This window comes from Gymnogyps californianus, chromosome 11 (assembly GCF_018139145.2).
Source record: "Gymnogyps californianus isolate 813 chromosome 11, ASM1813914v2, whole genome shotgun sequence".
In the NCBI taxonomy this organism is placed as follows: Eukaryota; Metazoa; Chordata; class Aves; order Accipitriformes; family Cathartidae; genus Gymnogyps; species Gymnogyps californianus.
The window spans coordinates 4,174,644-4,190,461 of NC_059481.1; the positions used below are offsets into that span (position 1 = coordinate 4,174,644).

At 39.9% G+C, this 15,818-nt stretch overlaps 2 protein-coding genes and 1 long non-coding RNA gene across 6 annotated transcripts in view; 1 reads left to right on the forward strand and 2 right to left on the reverse strand.

Annotated features, from left to right (window-relative positions):
• The window catches only part of LOC127020688 (uncharacterized), an 18,105-nt gene continuing 2,287 nt past the window's right edge, over nt 1–15,818 (forward strand). Inside the window, exons 1-3 of the long non-coding RNA XR_007767101.1 lie at nt 1–168; nt 3,792–3,978; nt 13,765–13,822. This is a non-coding gene — a long non-coding RNA (uncharacterized LOC127020688). The remainder of the gene's footprint in view (nt 169–3,791; nt 3,979–13,764; nt 13,823–15,818) is intronic.
• Nucleotides 97–5,685, reverse strand: HYKK (hydroxylysine kinase). 4 transcript variants are annotated; one of them, XM_050903460.1, is made up of 6 exons: nt 5,621–5,685; nt 5,436–5,512; nt 4,783–5,135; nt 3,883–4,025; nt 1,306–1,489; nt 97–621 (listed from the first exon to the last, which is right to left on the reverse strand). In XM_050903460.1, exons 3-6 carry the CDS (start codon nt 5,126–5,128, stop codon nt 158–160), a joined length of 1,137 nt encoding a protein of 378 aa, XP_050759417.1. In that variant the 5' UTR covers nt 5,129–5,135; nt 5,436–5,512; nt 5,621–5,685; the 3' UTR covers nt 97–157. The 4 variants fall into 4 exon arrangements, with proteins under 4 accessions (XP_050759417.1, XP_050759418.1, XP_050759416.1 ...); XM_050903461.1 differs by lacking the exon at nt 5,436–5,512; XM_050903459.1 differs by lacking the exons at nt 5,436–5,512; nt 5,621–5,685 and adding an exon at nt 5,315–5,424.
• IREB2 (iron responsive element binding protein 2) overlaps nt 7,936–15,818 on the reverse strand; it is a 26,049-nt gene continuing 18,166 nt past the window's right edge. The window contains exons 15-22 of the mRNA XM_050903457.1: nt 15,534–15,690; nt 15,125–15,249; nt 14,728–14,832; nt 14,309–14,451; nt 12,995–13,142; nt 12,786–12,908; nt 11,937–12,122; nt 7,936–11,290 (exon numbers count right to left, since the gene is read on the reverse strand). Coding sequence (XP_050759414.1) covers nt 11,180–11,290; nt 11,937–12,122; nt 12,786–12,908; nt 12,995–13,142; nt 14,309–14,451; nt 14,728–14,832; nt 15,125–15,249; nt 15,534–15,690 — 1,098 coding nt within the window. The 3' untranslated portion in view covers nt 7,936–11,179. The remainder of the gene's footprint in view (nt 11,291–11,936; nt 12,123–12,785; nt 12,909–12,994; nt 13,143–14,308; nt 14,452–14,727; nt 14,833–15,124; nt 15,250–15,533; nt 15,691–15,818) is intronic.

The window sequence follows — 15,818 nt, forward strand, 5'->3', positions numbered from 1 at the left end:
GTGACCGCCACCTCAGGGAGGAGAGACCGACCCTCGTCCCGCATCGTGCCCCGCCCCGGCCTGCGTACGCACCGCGGTGGACGCGCTCCAGTACAGGCAGCGCCGCCTTTATTGCAATAGAGTGAGGTGTCACCGTGTCACCTCGGCAGCCATCGATCTACTTGGCAGGTGCGTGGTTCGTATATGCTTTGGCAGTCTCAAACCATGTCTTCTCTACAGCTTCTTGGCCCACCTCGAACATTTTCATTAAGTGTTTCCATCCGGTTTTGGCTGTGATCATGAGGTATTCCTTATTCTCTGGGTACAGCAGAGCTGTGTGGGCTGCCATGACAAGGGACTGAGAAAACCTCCCGCTCACCAAGAGAAAGAGGGCGCTTCTCTCCTCCTCTGTGAGTGGCAGGACACTTTCAAACCCTGCCAGAACATGCCCTCCAACACTCAGAGGATCTGGGCTCTCAATCATCATGTACATGATAGCTATTGCGACTTCAAATACGTAATACCCATAACTCATGTCGCTAAAATCCAGGATGCCAGACACTCTGTACTGAGGATTCTCCAGGGAAGCAGAACTGGAGTCTAGTAGAATATTGTGGTCATTAAGATCTCCATGATTGATACCTAAACACAGAAGAAATAGAAGCAGCATTTAATAATTACAAAACAGCAGAATCTAACTTTTTTCCCCCCATTTCTCAGTGAAACAGCTTTGAAAAGATGCATAGAGGCTCAAACTAACACTCAACTGCCAAACCATACTAGTCTCCCTCAGCATCAAGCGTTGCCTTTCACAGCCTTACTGCTTCCTAGGAACCTCCATTCCACTAACAGGTAACCAGATAGCAATTGATAAAGGGAGCATTATGAGATCTTATTCTGGTCTGGTACTACCTGTGATACGCTACATGTTTTCCAAATGCAGAATAGCAGTTTTCATATTATCAGATTGTCAAATTATCATCAACATCAATGTGAGCTGAATTCCAAAAATATGATTAAATATTTAGGCCTTTATGAAAGGAAGTCGTGTACTCCATATATTCTTATTAAGCTAATACAACAGCATGAAAATCATCACCTTAACTGGAAGCAAACTCATCAGAAAGATCAAGAACTGAACCTGACTCTGGACAGCACATTACTCCTGGCTTATTCTGCGCTGTGTTCATTCAGCATAATATTTGCACATGTCTAGCTAGGGATAAAGGAGACTTTTGCTTTTTTTTGTCTTCTCCACAGACCCAAACTCCTGTAAGAAATTTGTGTCTCAGTTCAACATGATTACAATAGGAATAAAATACTCACAGGCTCGAAAACTGCTTAGCTTGGGTATTACTTTCCCTTTAAACTGCTCAATAACTTGTTCCACAACTTCACGATATTTGTTCTGGCCCAAGGCATAAATGTACTGATCTAGAAGAGGAACGTTTGCCAGGTTCCAAATGAACTGACCTCGATGCAGACTTTTTACTGATGGATGATGGAATTTCTTTGGAAAAAGCACAAGATAAAATAGGCCATAAGTAAAAATCCTGTTTTTATGATTAAAGGGCTTGATTCAAAGCCCCTATTAACTTTAACGGGTTCCTAATGAGACTCACTGAGAAGCACCATGACTTTAACTATTGCTTTATATCAACAAGTAAAAGAATAACCTGAAGAATGATTAAGGCAATCACCTTAATATCTACATACAACCTGAATGTTTTTTTCCCCATTTTTTAGGTCAAAGATTATCTTAAGTCATTCATCACTTAAATAATTTAAAATTTATACTGACTTTGTGTAAGGCACCATTATGTAGCGACTTTGAGGCCTTGCCAAGGCCAGAGTCCCACACTGGCAGAGCCTGGATTGCACAGCTGGTGCTACAGAAAGCTGTTGGAGCAGAAGAGACACAAAACCTGCCAGCGTGCTGGGAACAGGCACACTCTGTGCATTTAAAGGTGGCAGCTTCTGGGGATGAGCCTTAGGACTGGCTGCTACATGAAAAATCCTCAGGGCAGAAGTACTTTATGGAGATACTGGACAGAGCTTTATTCTTACGAAAATTTGCCTTTGTACATCCAGGTAGCCTAAATATTTTAAACAAACAAGGTCCTTAACCTCTCTCTCACTAGCAAATGAAAAAGGTGGTTTGGAAAGTGATATTCAGGGAGGAAAAGCATCTCTCCCACTGCATACCATGCTTATCCTTGAATCCTCTAATGCTTATTAAGGCGGCCTGTGGGCCAGATTCTATCAGTGCACAGGGCAAATAAAACAAACTTCCCACAAGAGTAGCTGGCTTCCTTTTAAAAAGAAACCTATCCTTGTAATTAAGGCTCTTAAAGATAGCTAAATGATAGTCAAAACTGGAATGGTGCATGAAAAAGTAAGGAACAAGATCAAGGCTAAACCAAAAATCACAATACAGGATCCCTAATGCTGTATGAAGCACCACATTGGTAGGAAGAATGCCATCTGGTAAGCAACCACTGCAATCTTCCCAGCACAAATCAGATATTCCAGCAAGCTATAAATGGGTTACGAGGTGTGTGAAGGGTAATAAAAAGTCATGAGCCCTTGTTACTGTAAAGCCATGGACAGTCACTTTACAGCCATAAACTTAACTTATTTCCATTTAGAGGATGTGAGGCACATCCAAGCAAAAGAAGACACCAACAGAGAAAGTGGTGGAATACTATTTTGTACACAAAACAAAGCATGGCACATTACTTTGCTGTCAAATTGACAAAGTAAATTAACTGGGTAGAAAAGACAGGCTGTATTTTCTGATCTGTCATCAGAAAACTTAATACCTTAGGTTTTACTGTTAGTGTCAATGATATTTTGAAGTTTTGACAGTAATGATTGTAATTTTCTTTCTTTTAAATGACAAACCTTCGTAGATGATAATCCATATTTTAAGGGCATAAAGAGCCTTGTCCATCAACATTTGCTTTCTCATTAACTATTTCCTCCTTGGCAGGACAAGTCACAGGCATATTTTGAGAGTAGCTTGTCTATATAAATTGGTTTAATCACATTATAAGAGCGTGACCAGAGTGTTAGAAGGCAACAGTAAATTATCTTTCCCAATTGAAAAATGCTCTTGTAATTTAAGAATGTGGTTAGGAAAGCTGGCAATTCACATTTCATAATTGTCTGAAGCCGGTAGCCAGAACATGAGAAGGAAAGGTTAATGAAAGGCAATAAATAATGCAAGAGTTCTTTTATCTATCAAACTTAATTACTGGCTGATTTATCAGCTTTATTTTCCTATATCATTACAGAGTAAAGGAAGAACTTACTTTGCATTAAGATTATTTGACTGGAAGCAGTGCAAATGAGAGAAGTGTCACAAATCTCTGTTCATTGGCACAGCTGACATTGTAGAGAAGGAACCAACTGCTACCAATGTTAAATGGTCACAGTTCTAATGACCAGGAGAAAGAGAGCAAGTCAAAACGAATTCAAAATAATAGATCAGCCAGCTGTGCCTGATGTCCACTACACAAAAATGCTTTAAAACAAGCTTTACATGATTCTAATTTGAGCACCCTACAGTTCAGTCTCCTTATTTGCCAGGTTTGAAACACCAAACAGGCGAGTTTTGCATAAGTAAAAAGAAATCCTTATCTCCCTGTCCATGGTACAAAAATGCATTGCAAAAGGATCACCAATACCATGTCATAAGCACCAACTGCTCACATTTCTTGGGGAAGTGCTTTAGTAACAGCCAGCTTAGAGGTTGGCACCTGAAAGACGAGTTAAACTGACATCTGCAATCACAAACTTGAATTTTGCAGATCAGGAAAGCAGACAGCAAGCACAAGAAGAAACACAGAGGAGAAATGAATTCAGAAAGAAGTTTGTGAGGCTGGAGCAACAAAAACTCACCTCTGAGAGAGCTTTATCCAACCTGGCAGCTAGCTTACCGATCTCATAGAAAATCTGAGTATTTGTAGCAATTTTTGCTACAGGCGTACCTGGCAGGTAAGTCAGCAGTCTGACCATGTACTTTTTGTTCCCAGGTCCAGTATCTAACAAGCAGAGAGAGATGCAGTCGCTTCAATATATGCTATTGCGCATTAGTTAATGCAAGAGGCAAAAAAGGTTTATCCCAGTGTAGAAGTCATCAGATGTAGCTGATAAAACAGATTTAATGCAAAGACGTGATTTACCAGAATGTTGTACGATGATTTGCAAACCTTAACGCACTTGCAATCTATGCTGGACTTCTAGTCCGTGTGCTTGGAATTGACTCTGCATACAGCAGGTTTCCTCCAGTGCCCGCAGACACCCACTTACACAGTTTTGCAGCAGAACAGGAGGTCTGAGGAATCCCAGCTTTTGTATGGAAGTTACAGTGAAAATAAAAGTAAAATGTCAACGCAGTTTTTCTTCCAAGTGCTGTTAAAGCAATTTGCTCTGGCATCGTAGATGGGCTAGAACTGTATTTTACACCATTCTGTAGGCAAATAATTTGCAACATCATTTAGTCAATGAGGCTTTTTTTTTCCTTTTCTTGTGCATGGACAGGTCAGATCAATGTTTTCTCCAATTCGTTAAACTGAAGTTATTTCCTAAGTGTTTTCGTAGTTAATTATTACTCTCTTTGACGTGCTTTGCTTCTGGTATTTTAAGTTTGGACTATTATGGCTAGACATACAGGTTACCTGACACATATCCCCTAATATCTAATAATAAGCCTAGAGTTTTACTTTAGTATGTATATGGCATGCCATATAGCAAGCTAAGGGTGACAGTAGAGCAGTGAAGGTGCTCATAATTGCTTACCTCCTGACTCCAGAGACATTATGTTACCATCTTTTGTAAGATAAGGAGTAGCTGAAGGAAAGCCTTCAGCGCTGAGAAACATCATGGCCTGGGTCTGTGCTTCAATGAGGTCAGGCTCCTGGCTGTCTTCCGAATTGGTGATTTTGAGGACATACTCATCAGCATCTTCAGCCACACCTTTGTTTCTTGAGACACGCACGTGGAAATTCTGATCGTCATAGCTGGGGAGCAGCCTGATCCACACCACCTTTAATCCAAACACCCTGTCAACCAATTCAGTCACTTCTTTTTCACCAAGTGCTGGTTTGGTGAATATCTGGGGTTGACAGTCATCTCCAGAAGACATCGTGTCTCTAGGAGAAAATGAGAAGCTGGATGATCTTATCTGTATTCTGACATCAGAAGCAGTAATTACTGCAACAAAATGCATTCAGATACTGGAGAGGAGTTTCCTATATTTATTAAAGCAGCAAAGAAAACCCACTAAGGCAGTGCGGGTTTCTTACATCATGGTTTCTTGTCAACTACTTACTCTGTAGCCCCCCCACAAGACAGACTTGTAGAGATGCACTCAATCTGTTCAGAGCAAGTAGACATGAAAAGCTGATTAAGTAGTAGTATTTTTATTAGCTAATTTCCAGTAGCAGCCTAACCTGGTACGTTGCTAACCAGGAATGATTTCCTAAGGAAGAGTTGCTGAATCCCTGTCCAGGAAGTTCTAAATTCACGTCTGCAAAAGCCAAGAAAGATTTTAGTACATCTTAATGTTAAAGCAGATGTAATCTTTGTGCCCGGTCACAGCCCTCAGAATTCCTGCGTTAAGAAATGCAGAACAAACCTACGGACGCTCGCTCCGTCTCTCGCCCGCTCCAGGTCTCGGCGCCCGCCCGGCCGCTGGAAGCGCCGAGGCTCGGCCTCCCCTCTGCGCAAACAAGCAACCCTTGGACTCTGCGGGAGCTGCGCCAACCTTTGTCCTGCCCGGGGAGTCCAAGGAGCTGCAGCAGAGTGGCCGTCTGCCGGGGACCCCGCCAGCCCACCCGCTCGCCAACGTGTTTCTTGGCTGAAACACCTTACGTTCACAGGAACGCGGGTCTGCGCCCCGGCCCTGCCCTGCCCTGCCGGGACAGCTCGCCGGACCCTGCCGTTGTCCGCGGCTGCCGGCGGCCGCCCGCGCCCTGCTCCCGGCGCCGAGCCCTCCCAGCGCCTGCCCGCGACCCGCGGAGCGTGGGGAGGCCGGCCGCACCAGGCCGGGCCCCGCGGCACCCCGCACCCGCGGGCGGCGGCTCCGCGGGCCCCGGCACCTGCGCAGGAGCCTCCCCGGCCGCCGCGGCAGCTCCCGGGCCTGGCCTGGACCTCCCTTCCGCGGGCAGCGGGGCCGGAGCCCTCCCCGCGGGGAAGGGCGCGGCGCGGTTAGCGGTAGCTGGCAGCCGGCCCCGCGCCTCGGGGAAGGGCGGCCCGGTCAGAGACGAGGCAAACCGACCCTGCTTGCGTGGGGCTTGCATACAAAGCAATGCACCATTTTATTATTTTTTGTTTTCAAACAGCGTAAGAGGGAAGGAAACGTACAACTTCCTATCAGAAAGGGAAAACACTTCAAAAAAGTGCTCCCACTGCGATCAGGAGAAATAGATTTACATTTGATTATTTTGTTTAAATCCTTTTATCAGCACACAAGATCAAAAACTCTACCAACTGTTTTGACTGAGGATCATTTACCTATAACAAACCTGAGGCATCTTTCTCAGGACATCCTTTAGACTGTACCAGAGTTCAGACTGGGAACATTTGTCCCAGAGAGACTTTTAGACTTAATTAAAATGATTACAGACCTCAGTCCCCCACACATACTAACTTTCAAGATCAATATATAAATCTCTTCTGAAATTCCTAATTTAAAAAAAAAAGTAATCTTCTGCAATGTTTGAGGTCCCACTATGATGGAATTAGGAGTCTGAGGAAAAAAGGATTTAGGAAAGGCTTACTGAAGTTAAAAAAAAAAAAAAAAAGAATCTTGGTTTTAAGTAAACCAGTTAAGAATCCTCTATCCCAATATTTCAGTGTTATTTGTAATATTAAGGACATTAAATTGAAAACATTATTTTAATCCAATAGGGAATTTAGAAAAGGGACTATTTCCTCAAGAAACACAAATGTAAGTTCCTTGGATTTTCTTCCCCCCAATTTCTGAACAGATGTTACTAAACAAAGTGATTGACCAACTAATAAATACTTTTACCTACTTCACTCTCCCCCCTTCCCAGCCTCCCAGAAATCACACAAGCAAGTTTTTTCAAGAAAAAAGAGCTCCAGAAAATACTTAGGGTTCCCTCTCCCAATCTCTGAGGCTGACTGAAGGTTTAGCTCACTGGAACAAAATTGATATAGCAGGAAAGCATTCTTGCTATGCTTGTGACTTTAAGGTACATAGCAGGTTACAGAAAAATCAGAATATACTCATTCTCTCTGTAAAAAAAATTACAATGCATTTTGCAGATCTGTACCTAATTACTCTTGCCTTAGTTTCCAGACAGTAGTGCCAAGACTTAAGACCTGTAGCCTTCCGTGCTTCTCCTGCCTGCCCAGTATTCTGGTGGGAAGCACACTGCAGTTGTGAGGCAACGCACAGGACTAAGGTTGTACTTCGACCTCTCTTACCATTATCTGTAAGAAAGATAAGACTTTAATAATTTAGCATCTCTGTGTTGGATGCAAGTCTAACGTCTCTTCTGAAAGTGAGTCTTCAGAGGTGGGTCAGCGTCGGACACCCCCAAATCACTTTTGAAGATCTTGTCATAGCTGTAAGTTCTATGTGCCATAACGGTAATGTTGGTCAACAGCTTGCTTTAATACAGGATTTGATCTAGATTCTAAATTAAAGTCGACATTTTCCTGAAGAAAAAAAATAGGTTATTCAAAAAGCATTTGATATAGTTAAAATATCCAGACTAGTATCTGGAGCTCAGCTAACACAGAAAACCCCTTTCTACACCAACTAAACATGCTTTGGAAGCCCACATATGAGACACTCCTAATGAGAAAACAAAACATGCATAGTTATACCCTTATTCACCCCACCCTTTCATACATACTTACAGTACCATTTTAAGTGTATTCCATATTACCTATTCAAAACAGATGGTAACATACAAGAAATGTGATACAATTTTCTTTATTAAAAATAATTTACAGCATCAGTAACATTTTATGCACAATTGTCATCAATTGAACTTAAGATATATCTATACAATACTTACGGAACTTAAAACTTACACTGTTCTGTTGGCTTTAAACAGCAGACATTGATTTGCAGTTGCTTAAATATGATTAATATACATAGTTTCATACACTTAGGTGTAAAATGTATAAACATCAACACTATCCCAAAGCTTTGTAGTTTGGGGGGGGGGGAAGAGGGGCTCAAGGAGAGAAAACATTTAGAAAAATTGGAAGAGATTCTTCCCCCAAATCAAAATGGAGAGAGAAGTCTAAGTTAAATACATCTAACACACTGAGTCACCTCTTCAAAAAGGTACATTTCCTCCTATGCTTTAAGATACTACAAAGAGGTGTAATTGAACAATGGTTTTTAGTGTGTGATCACAGCAGTCCTCTGACTGTACCGTATCCTGCCACTGCCAGAAAGCAGGTGTCACTCTTGCCCATCTAAAGCTCATAGGATCCTAGCAGTGTGTCCAAAGTTAAATGTCTTCCCTTTGCCGCTGGGCTGTTGAACTGGGCTTTACAACATTCACTGCTGCACGAGGGAGAGGGGACAGGCACATTACCATGGATAATCAGGCAAGTGTTATCTTCGCCAGCAGTTCGCTACCACATCAGAAGCAGGAGATGGGTACATAAGCAGTGCTGTTCCTCGCAGCACCCACTACACTTCAGGCATATAGCTCTTAAGAGTAGGAGTCAGTCTGCACAACTCACAAAGATGCTATTGACTTCGGCATATTTAGGGCTGGACCCACTGCAGCAACACCAGCAGGAGCCTGAAGTTCAAGAGCAACTGTGCCAAAGCACAGCTCAAAAGCTTTCATTGATTTTAAGACATAGGAGTGCAGCAGAATTAAAGTAGTTGCTATGGTAATGAAACCCATCATGTCTCTTAGAAGAGATGACTAGCTTTATTGGTGACAACTTGCGGATAAGTCACATCCCTTGAAATTGCACTTAACTTCACAATACTGGTTTACCTTGACATGGCTTGGATCACTGTCTGCTCCTGAAGCAAGGAGTGTGTTACTGCACTAGAGAGGGTGGGAGGCTACGTTCCATTCAAGCATTAGCAGTTACACAAGTTTTAAACAGGCTTGTAGTTGTGTCTTTATTTATCACCTGCACGAGGCATCATTATGTGCCAGTACTAAATTCCTATTTGCTCCCCAATAATGAACATGCATTTTCTCGAACTAAATCAAGAATATACCTTTGAGCTGGGAAAAAACAGTATTAGACAGTGTTGCACAAGAAATAAGATCTGCTCAATAACTCTGGATAAAATTAGCAAAAGTGTATCACAGAACAGAAACTCATTCAGCATTCAGCTGAATATAGTATTCAAAAATGCATTGATTTATCACCCATATCAGTGGTAGGAGTCACCAGAATGGTTTTTATCTTGACTAAAAGAAAACCACAGCAAAACTAGTGAAATATAAAAACAGATTATACAGAATTTCAAACTTTAGGGAAATTTGTCCAATAAAATAAGAAAAGGTGTATCAAAGTTATGCCAGTGAAGTCTAATTTGACATTTGAACTGTCAAAAAATTAATATATTGTAATGATATAATTATGCCAGGCGTTTCTTTATGTGTTTTTTTTTTTTGTTAAAGGAATGTCAGAAACATACTATTTAAAGATTTGAACAGTGCATCTGTTAGTTTGCAAGTCTACTAGCTTAGTGTCTGGTTATAAATTGAAAGCACATGTAGTAAAGCTAATATAGTCCTCTTGAAAGTTTTGATATTTAAGACAATGCTTATCAAGAGCAAAAAATCTTAAAGCAAAATCTTGACAATTTATAGGCAAGTTATTGCAGTTTTGTTCTCCAAAAGAAATTAATCTCTACATAAACCATAAGCAGTATTATGAAGCTTTTCAACATACAGGAGCACAGAAATAGCATCTTGAAGCTGAAGAGTCGCTTGCACAGATTAGAAGCTATCAATGCTTAGTTAAGTGGTAAAACAAGCACTTTTGCAGAAACTGTGCGTCTTCTGTTAATATTAAATACAGAACAGGGTTTTTTACCATCAATGTGCTGACAATTAAATTTATAGAAGTTGCAATGGTGTAAGAGCCAGATTTGTTCAGTATTCTGGGATCTTCAGCAGGGGAATTTGATGCTTGTTTGGAAGAGCTGTAAACTAACAGCGTATTAGAAAGCATTAAAAGGCGGTATGGCTACCTCGGCTATTTAACATTTAGACAAGTCAGTATAACTTATTAGACATAGGTCATATTTAAAGCAGAGGAATTTAAACAGTCCTAATGAATGTTTTTAAAGATTTTTAAAGGTTAAAATACTAAGGGGAGGTACTTTGTCTAATGGCATCGCAGACAGTACAGTAAAAACTGATGTCGTAAATGACAAACTGCATCCCTTGAAGTAGATACGACAAACTTCAATCAAAGGACACTGCAGCTTGCCAAAAAGCTGGGGCGCTACACTTAACCTGCATGAACAAAATAATTGCGAGCATTTTTTTAAATACAGAGATGTTTCCCATACTTCTAAGCACACAGTATTTCATAGCGTGAGCAGTTTAAAATCTGGATCCAGATGAAATATAATCCCATAATAAAGGTAAGAAAGTCATGATCTGTGATAAAGGATACCATGGGCCTCATGTGGACTGCCTTTTGTTCAGTCCATAACCTAAAGAGCAAGAAATTCAAACCTGAATATCTGTTTTAAGCTCTGGATGCAAAAAAAAAAAAAAAAAAATCTGGTTGGCTGTTAACATTCCATGCCATCTGCTACCCTTAAACCAACAAACAGCAGTACACAGATTTACAGGTGCAAAAACCGAGTGGAAACAACTGCAGAAAATCTTCTTACATAATAATCTTCAGCACAATCAGTTTCAGATTTCGCATAGTTTATTTACAAAATGGTCTGATAAAACATCTCCTCCATACTTACAGCTCTCTGCCACAATACACATGTTGATTTTAGCAATGTTTAATAGCACCATTAGAATATTATTTAAAATCAGGAAGGATCTTGTTGCAGTTACAATGATTCACAATCTTTTACATCCATGGACGAAGTAACTTTGAGCACACTAGGACTGTTTGCAGTTCCACAGTACAGATTCCTGGGTTCACACAAGGCATTTTCAGAATTACCAGTTATGCAAGGTACCCATGTAGTCAGTAGCTACTATAAGAATCTTCGAGCCACAAAGTTTAGACTTCCACCATACTTGTATAAAGTTATCTCCATATCGTTTTCAAACAAGGCAATCACGCTGAATACTTTTCCAGTGCTTGTCTTCAAAACAAAAGCAAAAAAAAAAAAAGAGAGACCAATTAAGAGTTTTGCTTTCACTTCCCCTTGCTTATTCTCAGTTAACATTCTAACCCCAAGTTTTGTTGAATACAAGCAAATTCAACCCACTTATCTGCCACTGCAGATCCGAGACACTGCTGGGAACAGAATGAAAGCTTATTTTACTGCAGAGTTTAGATCCAGCTGGGAGCATACCTATTGATAAGAAAGAAACAGCCACTTCGCTAAGACGCCACAGTGTGTGTTACTATGGGCATATGGTTCCTTTACACAGAATGGAAAGCTGAAGCCTCTCTCAAATAGTCGCACCTCTGTCTTTAAAAGGGCCTGAATGAGAGACGAGACTCAATTCTACCCTGATACAGTGCCCATGAAGGGGGAAACAATGCCCAAAAGAACAATCAAGAATTTCAGGTTGCATAAAAAGTGGCGTAGAAAGAACACGTGTGTACGTACTTTGGGAAACTTCGATAGCCATGACAAACTTCAGGCAGGACTACAACCTTACTTTCAAAGAGAATTAAGTTTTGTTTTTTCCTGCTTTCAATCATCAGGATTAACTTTTCTTTCTGTGCTTTCAATCGTCAGTACATTCAACAGAGAAATTAAAAAAATATTGCAAAGATACCTTAATATCCAAAGTCATTCCGGGTGACAGCTCTGGAGGGAACAATATAGAAAATTGCTCTCTGCCAGTGAGACCCAAAGTACTTGGATTTTCCCCAGGAAGAAACTGAAGTGGAGCTATGCCGATTCCAATCAACTGACTCCTATGAACCTTCTCATAGCTTTCAGCTAGGACAGCTTTAACACCCTGCAAAAATACAAGTGATTTTGTATTTCAGTACAGTAGTCAGAGTGAAATGCAAAAGTAAGCTTCAAACACATATTGTGTCCAAAATCTTGCAATTCAAACTGAAGAGTAAAGAGAGTGCTTTGTATGAGTCTTGTAAGGAGGTAACATCTTTTAGCTTTACAGCTAGATGAAAGCAAATAAGCCAGAGCAGGCCCATACAGTATGAAATGGAGTTTTATAACAGACAGTGACCATGCTGTAGTTAGCAGGCAGAAAATCCCAGACCGAAGGTAGTTGCTTCCATTACTCCACATGGATAAATGGCTGACTCAGAATATATTCTCAATATTAGTGGAAATTAGTCTCCAATAGCTAGATACTTAATACCCCACAGAGATCAAACAGTGCTCAGTGCTAGATAAATGTCCAATTTATCTCAAAGTTTGGAGTCTAAGATGGTAAGTTACATACTTTGGAAATTCAGATTTATCCTGACTAGTGATTCTCTTCTATGAAGATTCTAGCAAAGAAATTATTGAGAAGTCTTTAAAAATAAAACGTGTATTATATTCAAGATTGAGGACAGTTTCTAAACACATTCATGCACAAAACTGAACAATGTGTTTTTAGGTATTTCCAGAGAAAACGCACACACCCCAAAAACAAACAAACCAGCAGTACCAGTAAAAAAGGCCCTTTTGCAGCCCAGTCTCTTGAGCTACCCAGTCCATATTTCTTTCCTGCTAGAATAATTACAGGGATGCCTTCTTTCTGGTACAGCTCCGCTGCTTCAAATACATCTAGCTGTGGAATAACAAAGTGAAATAGTTTGAGCGAGTTCTAAATCCGCATCACAATTTCAGAGGAGCTATGCAAACAAGTATCTTTACCGTTTGTCCTGATGGGAAGTGAATTGTTTTAGGAGCTGGTTTTCCTATGAACTTATTCAGAAGCTTGATATTTGCAAAGGTACCTCTTGTCATCACAGCATCATTACCTCTTCGAGCTCCATAAGAGTTGAACTCACGAGGTGTGAGTCTAGCATAAAAAGAATATTTAAAAGGGAATCAGTTATTTTAAAGATTATCTGGTTTAAAACAATGTTATGATTTTTATAATAATTATTGCAGCATCTCTTAAGTTTCCAGTGCAAGATGTAAAGAACTACTCATCCAACAAATGTAATTATTATAAATCATGAACAAATTGCGTAAATCATTGCTAGATCATTCATGAGGAAAGCTCCAATTTTAAATTCATTTTCTATGACTTCATTATAAAGTGCTATAAGCAGTATGGTACTTACAGAAGAATTATGGGGAGACTGTTCCAGGAAACAAGCCTGTTTACTAATCCTCTTACCTCTACCAGCATATTTATTAACAAGTGTTGTACCAAAATGAGAGCTTTACTCATAAATCAAACAACCATCCTGGGATTAAAGGCCCATTAATTCTTTCTCAAAATACTACTCCTTCAGACTGAATGCAATAGTTAGAAAGACAAGTCCACACCACAGGCTATTATTTTGTCATGCTTCACTGATACTGTAATAATAATACACCTTTGCAACATAATGCAACAATATAATTTCCAAAATATTCAGCAGAGGTGTGCCACTGAATAGCTCAGCACCGCATTGTGTTCTGTGTCTTTTCAGAATTTGAGCAGAGCTGAAAGGCAGCCACTACTGCTGCAGGAAGCTCACTAATGCAGAGGTAAGTTAGAGCACCAATCACATTCATTTATAAAACCGGGTTTCATTTCTTTAAACTGTATATGTTTCTAGAGCTTCTGATCTGTTCTGTGTATCTATCTGACTGTTCCTGAGGCCAACGACAGTAACAGTGACTGACCTCACATTAACAGAAGATCTGTAAATTAGTAAATTATTTTTGCTTTGGCATGCATTTGGCAGCAGACATTACTGTAACGACACCTATGAGAATGAGTTCTTTAAGAGTATGTCTCAGCTGTTTGTTGTAACCTTAGACACAGACTGCAAGAAAGGTGAGTACTGGGATTGCAAGACAGGTGATTACTTATAATAAACACCAGTAAGTTACTATTTCACTTATCCATGTATAATCTCCACTTTATGCAGACAGGCATTTATAAAGGAAAGCAACAGTGCTGATCAATTATTTGGCATGTGAAGCAGTCCTCTGATATAATTAGAGCTGTTTAATATGAAAAGTCCTTACCCTTTGTTGGTCAGATACTTAGCAGCAGCACTACTCCTTGCAATGCTTCCAGCAGGGGATATGTGATCTGTAGTTACAGAATCTCCCAAATAGAGCAAGACATGGGCATTTTCAATCGGTTGTGGTGAAACCGGTTCTCTGGCCTAAAAGGGAAGGGGCGGGCAGGGAAAAACAACAACAACAAAAAAATAAGAAACACATTTTTCTTCCAAGATCCTTAGACACGTAAAACATATCTGCAATATATGAAGGCACATTGCTGTACAGGCACCACTCATTCCAGAGATACAAACAGTATTTAAAAGACTGAGAAATATTAGTGACAATCAAATTTGTTACTTAAACATTGAAGCTTTACTGGAATAGCTATTCCTTTAATGTAATGCATATAATCTGGTGGATAGATCCAACGTACTTACAAGTTTATCAAAAAAGGAAGGACATCTGATATAAGTAGACTTTAAATCCCAGGGAAATAAAGTTGACTCAGGTGCTTCCAGTAAATTCCATCGTTTGTTTCCTTTCTACAAAAAAGAAAATTAACCAAAAAGAACAGAGAAATTGGTTTATGATCTTTTTACATGCTGAAACCAAAGACTTACTGGTGATCTTCTTTTTAATTTCTATTACATCCTACAAATTACCTCATTGGATATTACTTAAGAATCACTATTTAATACAAGTATCCATCTCAGTTAAGTCCTCCTTTACAGTAACGGAAATAACGGACAAACCAATCATATTCAACTGGAAGATATTATAAAGCTACAATGAAATGCAATCTTTAAGTTATGCAGAACAAAAGACCATTCTTACCTCCATTTTTTCTTTCAACTCCTTAAACATGGATGATATCACACACTCTTCTTCCACTGTGTGGAGTTCTCTTCGGGTGGGCCAAATATCTCGTAAGTAAATACTTTTGCCATTAAAGCCAGTCCCTGAGTAAGATTTTAAACATAATAGTAAATTTGAAGAATAAAATATTAGACTTGATATTTATATTGGAATATAAATATGTATATATTCAGGTCTTCAGAGATGGTACCAGATATGCAAAGAATTTCATCAGTTAAGTGGATGCTTTGCTTTAGCTACGAGCAACACCAAATATGACTGTGCTTTCTCTTCAAATATACTGGTTTTGTATGCTGAAATGCATGTGAAGAAACCTCTTCTACGTATGCATTAGATGCAGAAATAGAAGATGTAAGGAAATACTTACCCAAAGGCTCAGTTTCAAAGTCTATTCTAACAGTGCCTGCAATAGCATAAGCAACTACTAGAGGTGGAGAAGCAAGGTAGTTGGCACGGACACAGTCACAGAGACGTCCTTCAAAGTTCTTTGTTCCAGACAATACTCCACAGGCAATTATATCACCCTGAAAGGCAGACCCATATACATTTTTCTAGGACTTTGTGCTACTTCAACAGCTTGTGCTATTTTTTGTTGACGTGCTCAGTCAGATGTGCTTTTAGCACTCCACTTCAAATATTTATTCTAACACTT

What these genes read in the sequence shown, in the direction of transcription:
- HYKK (XM_050903458.1), bottom strand. Translation starts at nt 5,212, where the DNA reads ATGCATTTTGTTGCAGTAATTACTGCTTCTGATGTCAGAATACAGATA. An exon ending in AATGTCTCTGGAGTCAGGAG is followed by an intron (nt 4,026 to 4,782) that starts GTAAGCAATTAT and finishes TCTGCTTGTTAG; the next exon opens with ATACTGGACCTGGGAACAAA. An exon ending in TGGATAAAGCTCTCTCAGAG is followed by an intron (nt 1,490 to 3,882) that starts GTGAGTTTTTGT and finishes CTTTTTCCAAAG; the next exon opens with AAATTCCATCATCCATCAGT.